Source organism: Coffea arabica, chromosome 7c (assembly GCF_036785885.1).
Source record: "Coffea arabica cultivar ET-39 chromosome 7c, Coffea Arabica ET-39 HiFi, whole genome shotgun sequence".
NCBI lineage: Eukaryota > Viridiplantae > Streptophyta > Magnoliopsida > Gentianales > Rubiaceae > Coffea > Coffea arabica.
The window spans coordinates 20379127-20395031 of NC_092322.1; the positions used below are offsets into that span (position 1 = coordinate 20379127).

The 15905-nt window shown below is 35.5% G+C and overlaps 1 protein-coding gene across 3 annotated transcripts in view; it reads right to left on the reverse strand.

Annotated features, from left to right (window-relative positions):
* LOC113699039 (translation factor GUF1 homolog, chloroplastic-like) overlaps positions 1-15905 on the reverse strand; it is a 41697-nt gene that overhangs the window by 5887 nt on the left and 19905 nt on the right. For all 3 annotated transcript variants that reach the window (XM_072056478.1, XM_027219078.2, XM_027219075.2), the window contains 6 exons: positions 15354-15434; positions 15165-15251; positions 8386-8457; positions 8142-8276; positions 3694-3767; positions 2845-2932 (listed from right to left, as the gene is read on the reverse strand). In XM_072056478.1, coding sequence (XP_071912579.1) covers positions 2845-2932; positions 3694-3767; positions 8142-8276; positions 8386-8457; positions 15165-15251; positions 15354-15434 — 537 coding nt within the window. The remainder of the gene's footprint in view (positions 1-2844; positions 2933-3693; positions 3768-8141; positions 8277-8385; positions 8458-15164; positions 15252-15353; positions 15435-15905) is intronic.

The following is a 15905-nucleotide window of genomic DNA, read 5'->3' on the forward strand; positions in this document are numbered from 1 at the left end:
CTTGTGGGTCTTATAGATTGTTAGAATAAATAAAAAGCTAAATGTCAGAATTATTTATCCGGAACAAATCAGTTTTAATGCTCCATTTTTGTCATTAGTAACAAGCAAATATGCTGATTAAAGGGGACCTCAAAAAGGAATTGGAGTCCTAGTATGCTATTGCAGTAGGACAATATTTCTGGGGAAGTGTTTCACTAAATGATAAGAAAAAAGCAACATATTAGTTAAAAAACCAGACAAGACATGAAATTCAAGGAGATAGGACCAGATAAGTATCCCAGATTCTCCATTTGTAAAATTGGATACACCGTAAAGGGACAAAGTCAAATTCATGCTCGAGTGACAAAAGGAAAGATGAGTGATTAACTGGAAGTAAGAAAAGAACACTAAAATATAGCTTGAGGAAGTTCCAAAAAAAATGATGCTTGAATGGCAGGAGAAGTTCAAGTATTTATAAGTACAAACAACAGAAAGAGAAAAAACAGAAATCATGGGGTTGGCTTCCATAATTATATAAAACCAAATAGTTCTGAAAGAATCCAAAGTGCCTAAGTGGAAAAGTAGCATGCTTAACTTTGTTGTGCATCTACAATCACCACTTGTACCAGTGGTAAGTGGATAATAAGAGTGACAGGGATCAATGAAAGATGAAATCCAACTGATGAAGTACTAATCTGTTACCCGAAAACTAGGGCTGCAAACGAATCGAACCAAGCTCGACTCGAGCTCGATCAATATCGAGCTCGAGCTGGCTCGAGTTGAAATCGAGCTCGAACTCGAGCTCAAAATATTAAGCTCGTTAGCTCGCGAGTCGGCTCGCGAGCTCGAGTATATATATATATATATTTTTATATTTTTTATTTTAAGTATTTATATTTTTTTATATTTTTTAAATTTTAATAGTAAAATTACATATATATCCTTAATATTTTATTATTTATTAAGAACAAATATTATTTTATTTATTTTTTTAAAAATAAAATATTTATTTTTTATTTTTTTCGAGCTCGAGCTCGAGCTTGAAATTGTCAGCTCGTCGAGCTCGAGCTCGAGCTCGAGTTCGATGAAATTATGTCGAGACTCGGCTCGATTAGGCCAAAACTCGACTCGACTCGGCTCGTTTGCAGCCCTACCGAAAACTAATCTCCATTAGTGGGGGACAAATCTTCTTGGCTTTTAAAGCAAAATTCTCCCTCACTCGATCTTTAATTGAAGCACAGAATTATTCAAATTGTTTCCAATATTCAATTAGTTTTCAAAGAACTAGTCAAACCCCAAGTTAGGAATTTTTTTTTTTTTTAAACATCTTGAGAAGCACAGAAGCTTGGTTGGAAAACTAAATAATGTTAGACTCATCCTAAAACATTGTATCCGTCAGTTTATCTGTTGGCAAATTTATAGACAATTTTGAGTCACATCAAGGAAGCTCCAATATTTAATACATGCATAGCAGTCATATACATTTTCGGATTGATTCTCATATGCAGATTCGGTGACAGAGGATTAGTACGTGCTAACGTCTTAATGGAAAGTAATTTGTAGTCACTATAGCACCCCAGTTTTGGGCTGGCCCAATAACTTTTGGACCTAAACCACTGGCCAAATTGCTTAAGCCAAGTTATTAGTAGCCCATCCACCAGCATATTATATTCTAATCTGTTTCTTTACTCTGACCACATATGGGACCAGGTATGATGCTCACCCAATCCTCCCCCCAGGGTGTAAGGCCTTTGTGTCCTTGCAAAACCATCTATATCCGAACCAAAATACATCCTCAAAAATACCCCCAAAAACACCCTCAAAGCACCCCCAAAAACACCTAACCATCTACAGTAAAAGTTTTTCATATATACCACTACATAATTTTTGGAAAACACCCCCCAAAAACACCTAATCCACACGTAGACTTGGTTGTATAGGACTGTAGGGCAGGCTTGTACAGGCTCTAGAGGTGGCTCCTACCCTTGGGTTGACGTAGCACATAGTTCCTGTATTCTTTTGCGTATGCCCTAGGTCTGAGCTTGCCCAATGCTTACGCCAAGTTTATACCAGCCATTAGCCGAGGTATAAAATTTACCCTCCCCTCACTAAGGGGCAGGGTATCACATTCATGAAGTGTGCAGAACAAATCCAGGGTTTCAATTTAGTCATAAATCCAAGTATGCACCCATGTCAGAATCTCTGTGCGATCTTGAGGAATACATCAATTACCGAATGAAATTGGCCTTGTTAACTCACAACCATTGAAAGTTGTGGTGTGACAATCCAAATTTTGATGGGAGGACTAAACACATTGAAATTGATTATTACTTCAATTAAGTAAAAGATTCAGCAGAATAGAAACTCAATTGGTCAACTTATAATTGGGAGAGCAGAAAGGGGACTTTTCCACAAAGATGGATTATACTTGTAACAACATATCCATGATTAGTTTAGGACTTCATTATAGGCAGACTTTAAACATATTGGTTCTGGGATTTTTCTAGCTTGACATTAGGGAGTACATTGATTTTTGTTGTTCTATACATATTCCAGTACATCGATTTTTGTAGTCCTAAACATATTCCCCACTAGCACAAGATATTTTTGTTTATAACATGAATATAGGAACAACATTTTAATTCTTTTACACTTAACAACAGCATTTGGACGACATTATGACCATATTATAATCTATCATCTTGAAGTAGCAGCACAATGGCAGCAAATCCCAGTATACTTGAGTTCAGTCTATGTCTGTAACTTGTTATCTTAACAATAACACATTTCCTGAAGCAAATAATTTTATTTGCAGAAAAATTACCTTCAAAATGAAAAAAGAACAATAGATCAAAATTTACTTGCCTTATCCTTATGCACTATAGTTGCTAGAGGTTCCACACAATCACCATTGATTAGAATGTCAAGCTTGATCAATTCACTTTCTCTGTACCTGGCACAACCAATCATAAGGAAACATTAGTTTCATTTCCGTATAAAGAGTGTTATTTATTTTTCGACCAGATTATCTTGTACGTTGAGCCAAAAAAGGTTTAGCATCAAGTCCAAAATCACTTGCCCAGAACCAAGACAGAGGACAAGTTCACAGGCAGTTAAATCCTACAAATTGCCTTCTTTGGCAACAAGCTGTGATAAAGGTTCTAGACCTTCAAATAAATAAACCATCGTCAATGTTGCAAGAGCAAAAATTTTGGAGCTGTAGAGTACTGTATCCATTTTCTTGAAAACATTAACCTACTTAAGATAACCGAAAACTAGAGAACCTATAATATTCTTCTTGGATAAAAGCACAAAAAAAGGAGATACTAAACTCAGATTTATCCTTTTAGCTGATACGACATTCCACAATCAAATTTAAGGCAATGTTAGCATTTCTCTATCATTGCAAGGATAAACTAATGCAACTGGCTAATAGTTAAGGCTATGCAAGTGGAATTAGAAACATCAAAGTGCTATTTATTGCTTCATTTCTGGAAAATCAGCTAAGAAGTGAATAGGGTAAAAGACATTAGATTACAATCACCCCATTCAATAAGAATGAAGAAGAAGCAATTGTGCTTGAATAGTAGATGATATAGCCAATAGGCACAATCATAAACTCGTTCAATGAAGTCAGCATCATGGAACTAGAACATAACAATTCCTTTGTGTCAATAATCAGGAAACTGAACAATCTATGTACAGGATCCTCACCCTATAAAAGAGTATTCCATGCTTGCATAACCTTTACTTCTTGACTTAAGCTGATCAAAAAAGTCCCCTACCATCTGCAAAATGCAGTTAAATACATAAATATTTACAAGAAATACACATATTCCTGCTTAGAACTGCAGAAACAATCTGTTTTGTACAATTAGGAAAATCTAACAGCAATACTGGTAGCATACATCAACCAAATTAAACACATACATAGATAAACTCTATGCATACTCATTGATTAGCACTGCTTGCATGGATAACATTTCCAAAATCATCCAAATCATATCATTGACATCATTTCTTCATCTAATTGTCTAGATAAAAGGAGCTTTCAAATTTGGTATCTTTGAAGTCCGAATGGCGATCAAGAATATAGAGCGATTGCAACCACAAATTATGAGAATCAGGAACATAGTACACTTAAGTAAAATTGCCACAATTACAAATAACTTTCCTCAATTTTATTAAGTCATGATGAACATGCTTTAGTTTCAAAACACATCTTATAAGCCTCATGCAAATGCCTATGTGCAAAAGATATGCTAGTGTTTTCAGAGAAATCAGTCCCAACTGTTTGTGTGATGTCAGCGATGTTGAAATTGTTTAAGTGGAGGCCTTAAATTGGAAAAGTGCCTTAAGAATTTTGAGACAGTTAGATTCAAAAGTAATTGGCTTAGTGCAGACCAAAGATGTAGCATTAGGTTGAGGAACAGAGTAAATGGAAACCAAATTCTGTTTTGTTTATGGCATGAGCGCCATCGAGCAGTTCCCAGTGTTCAGAGAGAGATTTTGGGGCGGGGGGAGGGGGTTGGGAAGGAAGAAAAAAAGAGAGAGAGGCCCTGAAGGCTATGGGAAGGGCGCAAACTCCTGGCTTTGCTTCCTGCTATATGACCTTCACTGCTTAAATATTGAACCAAGTGGGGTTATTCAAATCCAAGAATAGAAGATAATACAGAAAAATGAAGCAAGATGAACCAATCTAGAATCACGTAAAGCAAGGAAGAAAAATTCCAGGAAACCTTGCTGCTTGATGATTAATTCAACATTCCATACGGGGAAGACAGGGTGCACTGCACCTAGCAACTTTTGGTTTTATAACCAATAATATTTTTAAGCCACATTGTTTGTGGCACCTAGCCTAAAACGTTATAAACCATACAACCATGTACACACTTTTGACGTGGGACAAACCATTCGGTACTCAAATTGTAGAGAAGGGCGTGCATTGAAGCACAAAAAAAAAAAACAGAGAATAGCAAAGAAAAACACTTGAAAAGCTAACAAGAAAGAGCATAACAATGTCAGAAACTAAAGGGCGGCCAGATCCATAATTTAAAAAAAAAAGAAAAACTTTGGGTGAGGTCAGTATAATGTCTATTCATGGCGCCAGTCCATTCTAAATTGCAATGCAAATAATATTAGCATAGATTAACACGTCAAACGTTATGCAGGCAAATGTACCTAAACCTACCAATCTATCATGAGAATATCTAAGTTAACCAAGTGAAAACCAATTACAGGAGTAAGTAAATGGACAAAATTCAAATATTAACTTTAAGAAGAAGCTTGAGAAAAAGGAAAATTACTTTGATCAAAGACAAAGCTTTCATTTTCAGGGAAAACCAGGAAAAACATTGGGTAGAGGCTATTATATAAGCCAGAGCTCATTAAGAAAAAAGCCCAAAAGAAATCTCCTTAAACGATAAAAACTAGACTCCTATCTAGAATAGATGCCCGAATAATACATAGAAGACTAATCCCTATCTAGAATCCTGATCTAATATACTTACTTTTCCTTCTCTTAGCTTATCTACAATATCCAAACCCAGTAAGGTCCTTATTTTTTCTGTTGTCTTATCCTATTCTAGAGCATTCTGTAACCCCGTTATTGGTTTTCACACTTTGGGAAATGATGTTTTGCTAAACATTAGTGAGATAGAAGTGAAAATATGACAAACTTTCCAATTTATCCTTGACCATGCTGCCTATCTTAAAGTAGATTTAACAGGATCACACCGCCCAACTGTCTATTATTCTCAAGTTTCAACATGTTGGAAAATGTTTTAAGACTTCAAACATTTTGTTACTAACAATAGTACACTAAATACTGCATACTTCTGCACAAGTCAGGAACCTATTTGTGGGTCTTTCCTCAATATCTGGTGTAAAAGTCTTTAGTCGTCCCATGTTTTGGCACATAATGCATTATCAATATAAGGGTAAAAAAAAAGGAGAGGAAAAATTTGTTTGACATTTTTGGGAAGTGACAAAATTCTGCAATAAACCAGCATAGAAAATATGACAGGATGAACCAGACAGAGCAAGTATAAATTCTTTTTTTTTTTTTTTTTTACATCACTTTGAAAATTAAGCTACACAAGCTCCTCACTCTTACAAATCTGTAACACAGACGCCTTAAAAGTTCAAATTAACAAACAAGCTGACCATTTATAGCTATCACTTGACATGTTGCAATCACTTCCTCTAGCCATTCTACTCGACCAAATTATACTCAACTTCAATATACTTTACACTCTATTTATCACTAATTATGTGCAGGGTAACCTGCTGCTTGATCTTTGCACTTCATAGACTACTTATGAGCAAGAATCACGTAGCATTCCATTCAGCTTCAAAACATAATATCAGCAATAACAGAATATACTAATTCTGCAGCTGACTTGGCAGCAACAGTCTGTCTTCACTCTTCTTCCAAATAAAATTTCACGAAACTAACAAACAGTACACTATTGTCAACCTCTGTATGTCTATCTTTTACTTGCTTATGCCAGTGGTTTTGATACATCATAACTCTCTCAGGAAACTCATTCTTGTTGTCTGAGGAGACTAGAAACTGACTGATTAGGCCAGACACAATAGAAATGTCTGGTCTAGTGACAGAGACAATTCAAACTCAGAGGAGTTTTTACACACAAGCAAGCATCAAATGATAACTCATCCTATTACCTCTAATTTAACAATGGACAAGACTGCTCTGAGACTCAACATTCTAACTTCCATCAACATATAAAAAACATTTTTGGCATGACAAATACCACAACTTAAATTGAGCAACTTTATTACCTAATAAGTAAGTCAGTTCACGTAAGTCTTCAATTTGGAGTTTAATTGAAGAATGGACTATGAATCTATTGAATCTAATTGTCATAACTTCTAATTATAACAAGACCTGGAGCATTCAGATCAGAATATATGAAACAGCATTTCACTTCCTTCAAGTCAAATAAACATGCTTAAGGAGAAGGTTTCTACCATTTTAGGAGTTTACATCAAATACCATGCATTAAAAAATCATAAGCACCTCAAGATCTCCATGGTAAAATTGCAACCTTCACACCTAAACATAGCATAAGTTTCACAATTAGGTGCTCAGATCAGGAGACCAAAGACATAATTTAGTAACAGGACCAAAAGTCTCTTTTATAGTTAACGCATAAAACTGTGTATGCCCTATTGCAACAAGGTAACTCTTCAACCTATCAGCCAAACAACTAGATGATTAACAATCACAACTAATGTTCATTTACAGACAATTAAACCACTGGGAAGACGTCCAAGCATGTTTGTCAGTCTTATGAAAATAAAATTCCTTGTACCATTACCCACTGTCTAAGCAGGATGAAAAGTTGTCAGAATAACTTAGCAACACAAACGGAACACTACAGCCATCATAGAGAATTAAATATAGGATGTCAATTAAAATTCTCTTAAATTGTGTTTAATGCAAAAGGAAAATGTAGAAAAAGGCACCATGACTAAAGAACTTGATTGAGGTACAAAAAGGAGCATGAGAAATTATGTCAATTTTTAAAAGAAAATAACCAAATAGAGGCCTCCCAAAGTGGTACGTAAAAGGCAGTTGTCATAGGAAAATGGTGCATTATGGCCAATAAAAGAGTGGATGGACTTAAAGACAGCAGAGGAGAGGTAAGTCCACACCCCCCCCCCCCCCAAAAAAAACACAAATGCATTAAAAATTTGTACAAGTTTTGGGTACTCTTAGGCAAAAAGTTAAGATTAATATAGTTGCAGAAGCCATTAAAAGCTAGAATCTTACACCCAAAACATGAATACCTGAGAAAATGCATTAACACCAAGAGGATCTTATTTGTCCACTCAGAAGCAAGTGGATAATCATAGAACTTGCACTGAATTGTCTAAGGTAAGCAGAAAACTGGTTCATCAACAAAGTAGGGTGAGCGACCATTGTGAAGAGTGTATGAAATGGGATTGACAAACACAGTTAAAGTGCATCCTTCCAAAATGGGCTTGTGCATTCATCTCAACAATCATACTCTATTATGAAACCCCAAGGGCAACTGGTTAAGAATCTCTAATTGGTCACCATATCATTAAATGCACTTGAGACATATTGTTCTGCACAATCAATCCATAAAAATATAACCAGTGCATTTAAATACCTCAGCTAGAGGTAATTCATAGATGATGGAAGCTCGACTTTCAGTTAGATACTTCATTTCTTTAAACTCTCCTCTTCGATCTTGAGCAAGCTCCATGAGTGGACCAATGTAATCTTTCGGAGTGAGCAGCTCTATCTGTAATTTTAGGAACAATATCATGACAATATCAGATATTAACAATTAAAAGAATTTAATATAACTTGGATTCTGCAATAAAAACTCCGATAATAGGATTACAGCAGACCTTGACATATGGCTCCTCAATTGAACTCCTTTTTCCGGGCTCAGGTAGAAGGGAAGGATTAGAACATTCAACCTAGATTAACAGAAATCACATTTCACATTAGTCTGTTGAAACAGAAGTCAGTGTGTATTGTGCATGTGCCGATGAGCATAAGCAGTTACTTTGAAGTACGTTGATTTAAGACCAAAGGAAAATATAGCAACTGAAGAAAAAAGAGTATACTAAAATCTAAAATAGGAACGAAAAATAGACACAGAGAGTTGAAACCCATGCAACCTTGTGAAGCACATGATAGTCTTTAACGTAATAAGACCCAGTCAAACCTATAAGATCCAACTTAATCATCTTTTCATGAAAACTAATGATTTGATTATTGCTGTTGAAGATATGTGATCTGATATTATAGAAAGATTTGATATTATAGATATTAGGAAAGATAAGATTTGATTTGTTTTGATTATAGTATTAGATATTAATTAGGTAATAGATTGATTTAGATTAGAATGATTTTAGGATCTAAATTAGGTTATACTTGTGTATATATTTGTACATTGTGTAGTCCAAAGGAATATGAAAAAGAGTATTTTCTCTCCCTTTTTTTCTTAGTTTACATGATATCAGAGCTTTAGACTCTGTTATCAGTTTGTTTTTTGACATGACCCTATTAAGTCACTTTTAGTTCTTTCTTGTGTGAATTATAATGGTAGTTATGAAAGGTAGTAGTAGAGAGATGAAAACAGAAATTTCTGATGTTATTCCTACAACATCAAAGATTACTAAACACAAATTGAGTGGAAAAATTTTTTTGGATTGGAGTAAAACTATTCGGATATATCTGCACAGCATCGATAGAGATGATCATCTCACTGATGACCCACTCGTTGATGGGGAAGAAAAGAAGGTTTGGCTAAGGGAAGATGCAAAACTATTTTTGCAGATCCGAAACTCTATTGATAATGAGATAGTCAGTCTCATCAATCATTGTGAGCTTGTTAAAGATCTTATGGATTATTTGGCTTTTTTATATTCTGGTAAAGGTAATTTAAATCATATATATGATGTTTGCAAGGAATTTTACTGTCCGGAAAAACAGCAGAGATCCCTTACAGAATATTTTATGAATTTTCAACGAGTGTATGAGGAATTGAATTCTCTCCTTCCTTGTAGTACAGATGTAAAAACTCAACAGTCTCAACGGAAACAAATGGCTGTAATGAGTTTTCTTGCAGGATTACCAATTGAGTTTGATGCTTCTCAAACACAAATTCTCTCTAGCTCAGAGATTGTTTTCCTCCATGATTCTTTCACACGAGTGTTGAGAACCGAGGGATCTTTGTCTACTTCCAATGTTACTAGTGCTCTCGTGAGTCGAAGTGGAGCTGATCGAGGAAATAATGGTAGAAACAATGATAAAAAGGGGACTTGTGGGATTGCTGGTCATGGACAATGCAACTCAAATCAACGAATCTGTTATCACTGTAAGAAACCAGGCCATACCATACGTACGTGTTGGGGACCTCATGGTAGACCTCAACAGCAGCCCCCGTTTGCAAATTTCGCAACCCAGGAAAACAATTATGTGCCTTCTAACAAATCTATACTCATCTCTGCTAATGAGTTTGCCCGCTTTACTGAGTTTCAGGCCTCACAAAAATCTGCTAACCCATCTTCTAGTACCAATCCTCCTATTGATCACTCAGGTAAACCTACTACATGCCTTTTGTTATCTTCTAACAAATGGGTCATCAACTCCGGTGCAACAGATCATATGACCGGTAACAAAGGTATCATCTCCTCTTTTAATCCTAACAAAGATCATCCGGATGTTACTTTAGCTGATGAGTCATGCGCTTCAGTTGTAGGTTTTGGTGTAGCAATTCCTGTCATCTATCCCCTTATTTCAGTCTTATGCTTACCCAATTTTTTTTTAATCTGCTATCAGTCAGTAAAATTACAAAAGCTCTCAAGTACTCTGTCTCATTCTTTTCTGAATATTGTGTTTTTTAGGATCTTATGACGGGGAAGATTATTGGTAAAGGACGCGAGTCTGACGGCCTATATACACTTGAAACCCCTTCATTGAAAGTGCCGAAACCTGTTGCATGTTCCTCTACCTTGACTCCACTTGAAATTCACTGTCGTTTGGGTCATCTATCTCTACTCACCTTGAAGTAGTGTCCAAATTTTCAGAATTTATTCCATTTAGATTGTGAGTCATGCCAATTTGCCAAACATCATCATTTGCCTAACTTGCATAGAGTCAATAAACGGGCTACATCCCCCTTTGAATTAGTGCACTATGATATATGGGGCCCTTGTCCAATAGTATCTAAGTCTGGTTTTAAGTATTTTGTCACCTTTGTTGATGACTACTCTCGTGTTACTTAGTTATATTTAATGAGAAGTCGTTCAAATTTATTTAATATCTTTTGTTCCTTTTGTACTGAAATAAAAACACAATTCAATGTGCCTGTCCGCATTTTGCGAGTGATACTGCGAAAGAGTACTTTTCTCAACCCTTTAATTTGTATATGTCAGAAAATGGAATCCTTCACCAATCTTTATGTCCTAACACACCACCACAAAATGGTGTTGTTGAAAGGAAAAATAGACACTTATTAGAAGTTGCTAGAGCCCTTCTATTTCACATGAAGGTTCCTAAGCAATTTTGGGCAGATGCTGTTTCAGCAGCCTGTTTCTTAATTAATCACATGCCATCTTCTGTACTTGCTGGTGAGATTCCTTATTCAATTTTGTTTCCAACCCAATCTTTATTTCCCATTGAGCAATGTATATTTGGGTGTACTTGTTTTGTTCGTGATACCCATCCTCAGGTGTCTAAATTAGATCCCAAATCTCTCAAGTTTGTGTTTTTGGGTTATTCACGTCTTCAAAAATGGTATAGATGTTATTCTCCAAATTTAGATAGTTATTTAGTCTCTGCTGATATTACATTTTTTGAGACACATCCATTTTTTCTTGAATCTAACGTCTATAGTAGTCAGAGGGAGGAAGATGATATTCTAGTCTACACTATTACAACAACTATTCCTATAAGACCACCGATCACTCAATTGTATTCTCGTAGTTCTCAACACAGACTCACATCCTCCACCACCTTCTCTGTCTACAGATTCGAATCCTAATCCACCGCTTCCTCAATCTCTAGATTCCAATCTTGATTTGCCTATTGCTTTAAGAAAAGGTAAAAGAGAGTGCACTTACTCAGTTTCATCATTTGCTTCATGTGACCATTTGTCTCCCTCCTTGCGTTGTTTTACTGCTTCCTTAGATTCAATATCTCTCCCTCAACGCTTATCTGAGGCTTTGGAACATCCTAGTTGGCAGGAAGCTATGGAGGAAGAAATGATGACCCTAAATAATAATGGTACCTGAAACTTGGTTCATCTACCAACAGGTAAGAAACCTGTTAGTTGTATATGGGTGTTTGCTGTTAAAGTCAATCCTGATGGTTCTGTTGCTCGCCTCAAAGCTCGTCTTATTGCAAAAGGGTATACTCAGACATATGGGGTGGATTACTCAAACACGTTTTCTCCCGTAGTAAAACTCACCTCTGTTCGATTATTTAGTTCTCTTGTTGCAACTAATAATTGGCCTTTGTACCAGTTAGATGTTAAGAATGCATTCCTTCATGGGGATTTGCAAGAGAAAGTTTATATGGAGCAACCACCTGAATTTGTTGCTCAGGGGGAGTCTGGTAGGGTTTGTAGACTCCAAAAGTCATTATATGGTTTAAAACAGTCCTCGTGCTTGGTTTGGGAGATTCAGTGAGGTGATTCAAGAGTTTGGCATGAAGTGTAACTCTGATTATTCTGTCTTTTATCAACAATCTGAAGTGGTTTATATTGATGATATTGTTATTACTGACAGTAACAATGCAGGTATTGCAACTCTTAAAAATTTTCTTCAATCGCGCTTCCAAACAAAAGATTTGAGTATGTTGAAATACTTTTTAGGTATTGAGGTTACAAGGTGTAAACAAGGTATCTTCTTATGCCAAAGGCAGTATATCCTTGATCTTTTGAAAGCAACAGGAAAGTCAAGTGCTAAGCCATTTAGTGCACCAATGATCCCCAACATGCAACTTACAACAGATGATGGGGAGTTATTTGCAGATCCTCAAATGTACTGGAGATTAATGGGAAAGTTGAATTATCTTGCTGTGACTCATCCGGACATTGCATATCCGATTAGTATTGTGAGTTAATTTATGTCCTCACCAAGAATCACCCATTGGACAGTTTTAGAGCAAATCTTATGTTATCTTAAAGGAGCTCTAGGACATGGTATACTATATGGTAATCATGGTCATTCTCATGTTAAATGCTTCTCAGATGCGGATTGGGCAGGTTCTAAAATTGATCGAAGATCTACAACTGAATATTGTGTCTTCGTTGGAGGTAATTTGGTATCGTGAAAAAGTAAGAAACAAAATGTATTATCTAGCTCTAGTGTAGAGTCTGAATACCGGTCTATGGTACAATCCACTTGTGAGCTTATATGGATACATCAATTATTGTCTGAGATAGGAATCAATAATTCACTTCCAATGAATTATGGTATGACAATCAAGTTGCCCTTCATATAGCATCAAATCCAGTTTTTCATGAGTAAACAAAGCATATCGAAGTTGATTGCCACTTTGTTCGTGAAAAAATTCGGTAAAACCTGATCTCAACCAATCATGTGAGAACTGGAGAGCAGCTAGCTGATATTTTCACTAAGCCTCTAAATGGTCCAAGAATTGTTTATATTTGTGACAAGATGGGCATGATTAACATCTCCATCTTGAGGGGGAGTGTTGAAGATATGTGATCTGATATTATAGAAAGATTTGATATTGTAGATATTAGGAAAGATTTGATTTGATTTGATTTGATTATAGTATCAGATATTAATTAGGTAATAGATTGATTTAGATTAACGTGATTTTAGGATCTAAATTAGGTTACACTTGTGTATATATTTGTACATTGTGTAGTCCAAAGGAATATGAAGAAGAGTATTTTCTCTCCCTTTTTTTCTTAGTTTACAATTGCAAATATTAATAAGGACTGATGACATTGAATGCACAACACTGATTTGTTAGGAGTTTTTATCAACTCTCTGATAAAATGGGCACACGGGGTCCCATAAATCACGTGTGTCCAACTCCTTGCATCCTCGCAAAGGCCACTAAATTGCCCGTCCCCCAGGACACATAGAAAATGGAAAAAATTTGAGCATCTACCCATATGGCATTTTATAAGTACAATTTCATCCACAAGAAATCAATATGTATTTTGCCTCTAAATAAACCTTCAATCTTGTGTGGCTAAGTTCAAAATAATTGAATGCAACACCAATCTAATAGCTGTACTTAAATGAGAAAAGGAAAACGTAAAACAATCCAACAACATAGTAACAAAAGAAACAAACCAGAACTATGATATTTACATGCCTAAACAGCGACTTCAGGTCGCTCTACCTGCAAGAAGCCATTTTGGCCTAATGGGAAGCACCTTTGGTGATTTAGATTCTTCACCATAATTCATCTATAGTCAAAAGAAAATGTCAATTGTACACCATTTTTTTATAGTGGCACTCTGACTATCTTCTCTTTCATAGTAAGAGACAGTGACAGAAAATAGTGGGAGTGCCATTACAAAATGTTGAAAGCTGTTAACAATTGCCGTAGTTAAAAAGCCCTGATATTTCTAGAATCTATATGTAATTTGTTATTATCTTCCATTGTTTTTCAAATAACTATACCAAATATCTATCAGCTAACCAAAATTGACTTATTTATTCAAGCTTCTGAGTTTATTCATAAGCCGAAAGAGTTCCACATGAGTTTGAGACTCAGAGTCAACCAGTTCTAATCAAATTAAATGCCATCTTGTTCCAATGCCTGTTTTCATCTTACCATTCCCTTCTCCAATTTTCTGCATTATTCTAAGCAGTTGGGCTTTATGCAGTCATCTTTCAACCACAAATCATTGCAAAAAGAGCTTCTTAGGTTTCTATTCAAAATCTTAGACCCTTTTGCATAATCAAAACACATTCCACTCTCTTTATCAGACATGAGCCTGCAAAATATTCATTTCTTATTAGTGCAGCAGCAAAACTAACAAACTAACCTAGCTCCTCTTCTTCAAAAAGTTCCCACTGTATCTACTTCAGTTTCTTACATTTATGCCACATATCCCACAATGACAATAATTCAGCCCCATTTATTGATTTCTTCGTCACCAAAGAATCCTTAAAAACTCCAAAATTCCTAATTCTCCCTGGCAAAATCTAAGAGAATGCTTAGACACTTTGCAGCAACCTATGCAAAGATTTTCTGTGTTCTCTTTTAGGGAAAAGAAAATCAAAGAAAAGAAAAATATCAAAACCATAATTCACATTCTCAGTAATCAATTACATATGATCAATAAGTTTGATGGTATACTAATACACCATCGTGAGTAACAGAGAAATGAAAATTGAAAAGAAATTTCCTGTAGCTAACACTGTAGAGTTTATGTTTTCAATTCCATTTTATTGAGAAACATGACCTTCCTAATCATCTATCTGTACAAGTTGGTAAGGACCTATAATTGAGCTTGAAAACGATCCTAACACACAGGCATAAAATGGGTAAAGGCCATCATCACAACTATCCTTAATTTACCATACATTTGAATGATTCAACAAGCTTAAGACTTGCATAACATATGGAAGAAGTACATAGAAAAGCTAAATAAAGGTGGAAGGTTAGGATCAGAAAGAATTACAGTATCACCATATATGGTGTTCACTCTGTAAACAACACTTGGAGCTGTAATGATCAATGTTAAATTGTATTCCCGCTCAAGTCTTTCCTGTCAAAATAAAGTTCCAAAACCAGAACTATACATATCAACTTCCAAGGATGAGAAATAGCAACAAGATTAGAATTCGGACAGAATAATTGTCCCCCCAACCTGAACAATTTCCATGTGAAGAAGACCAAGAAAACCACATCTAAAGCCAAATCCCATAGCACTAGAAGTCTCAGGCTCAAACTGCAACATAATATCATTCGTGAAAAAGATATTTCCTTAGAATTTAGCTAAAAAAACACAGCTAAAATAGTAGCTTAAATAAGTGCTGCTTGCTTTGCCAGGAAGATATAGTCATCTATTCAAAATCTCAAGAACATCCCCCATGATAAATCAGTTGACATCTGTCCTAGAAGCATTATGTACTTATTGCAATGCTGAAGAAAGCTATAGTAATCCTTGCTTTTTTTTAATTTTAATTTGTAGGCTAATACTACAGCTGTGTCCCTTTTGTTCGTCCCATGATATAATTTAAAATCCAACTTTTTACTGACAATAACATCTCAACTGAAAATTAATTGACCTGCAGGCTACCAAAAAAGTACTTCGCTGCAAAGTTCATTGCAAGTACAACATCAAAATAAAGTACAGGTATCAAATCAGACGAAAGAGGTCTTAATCTACAAGTATTAAGTTCAGAAGACAAGCGCCTAT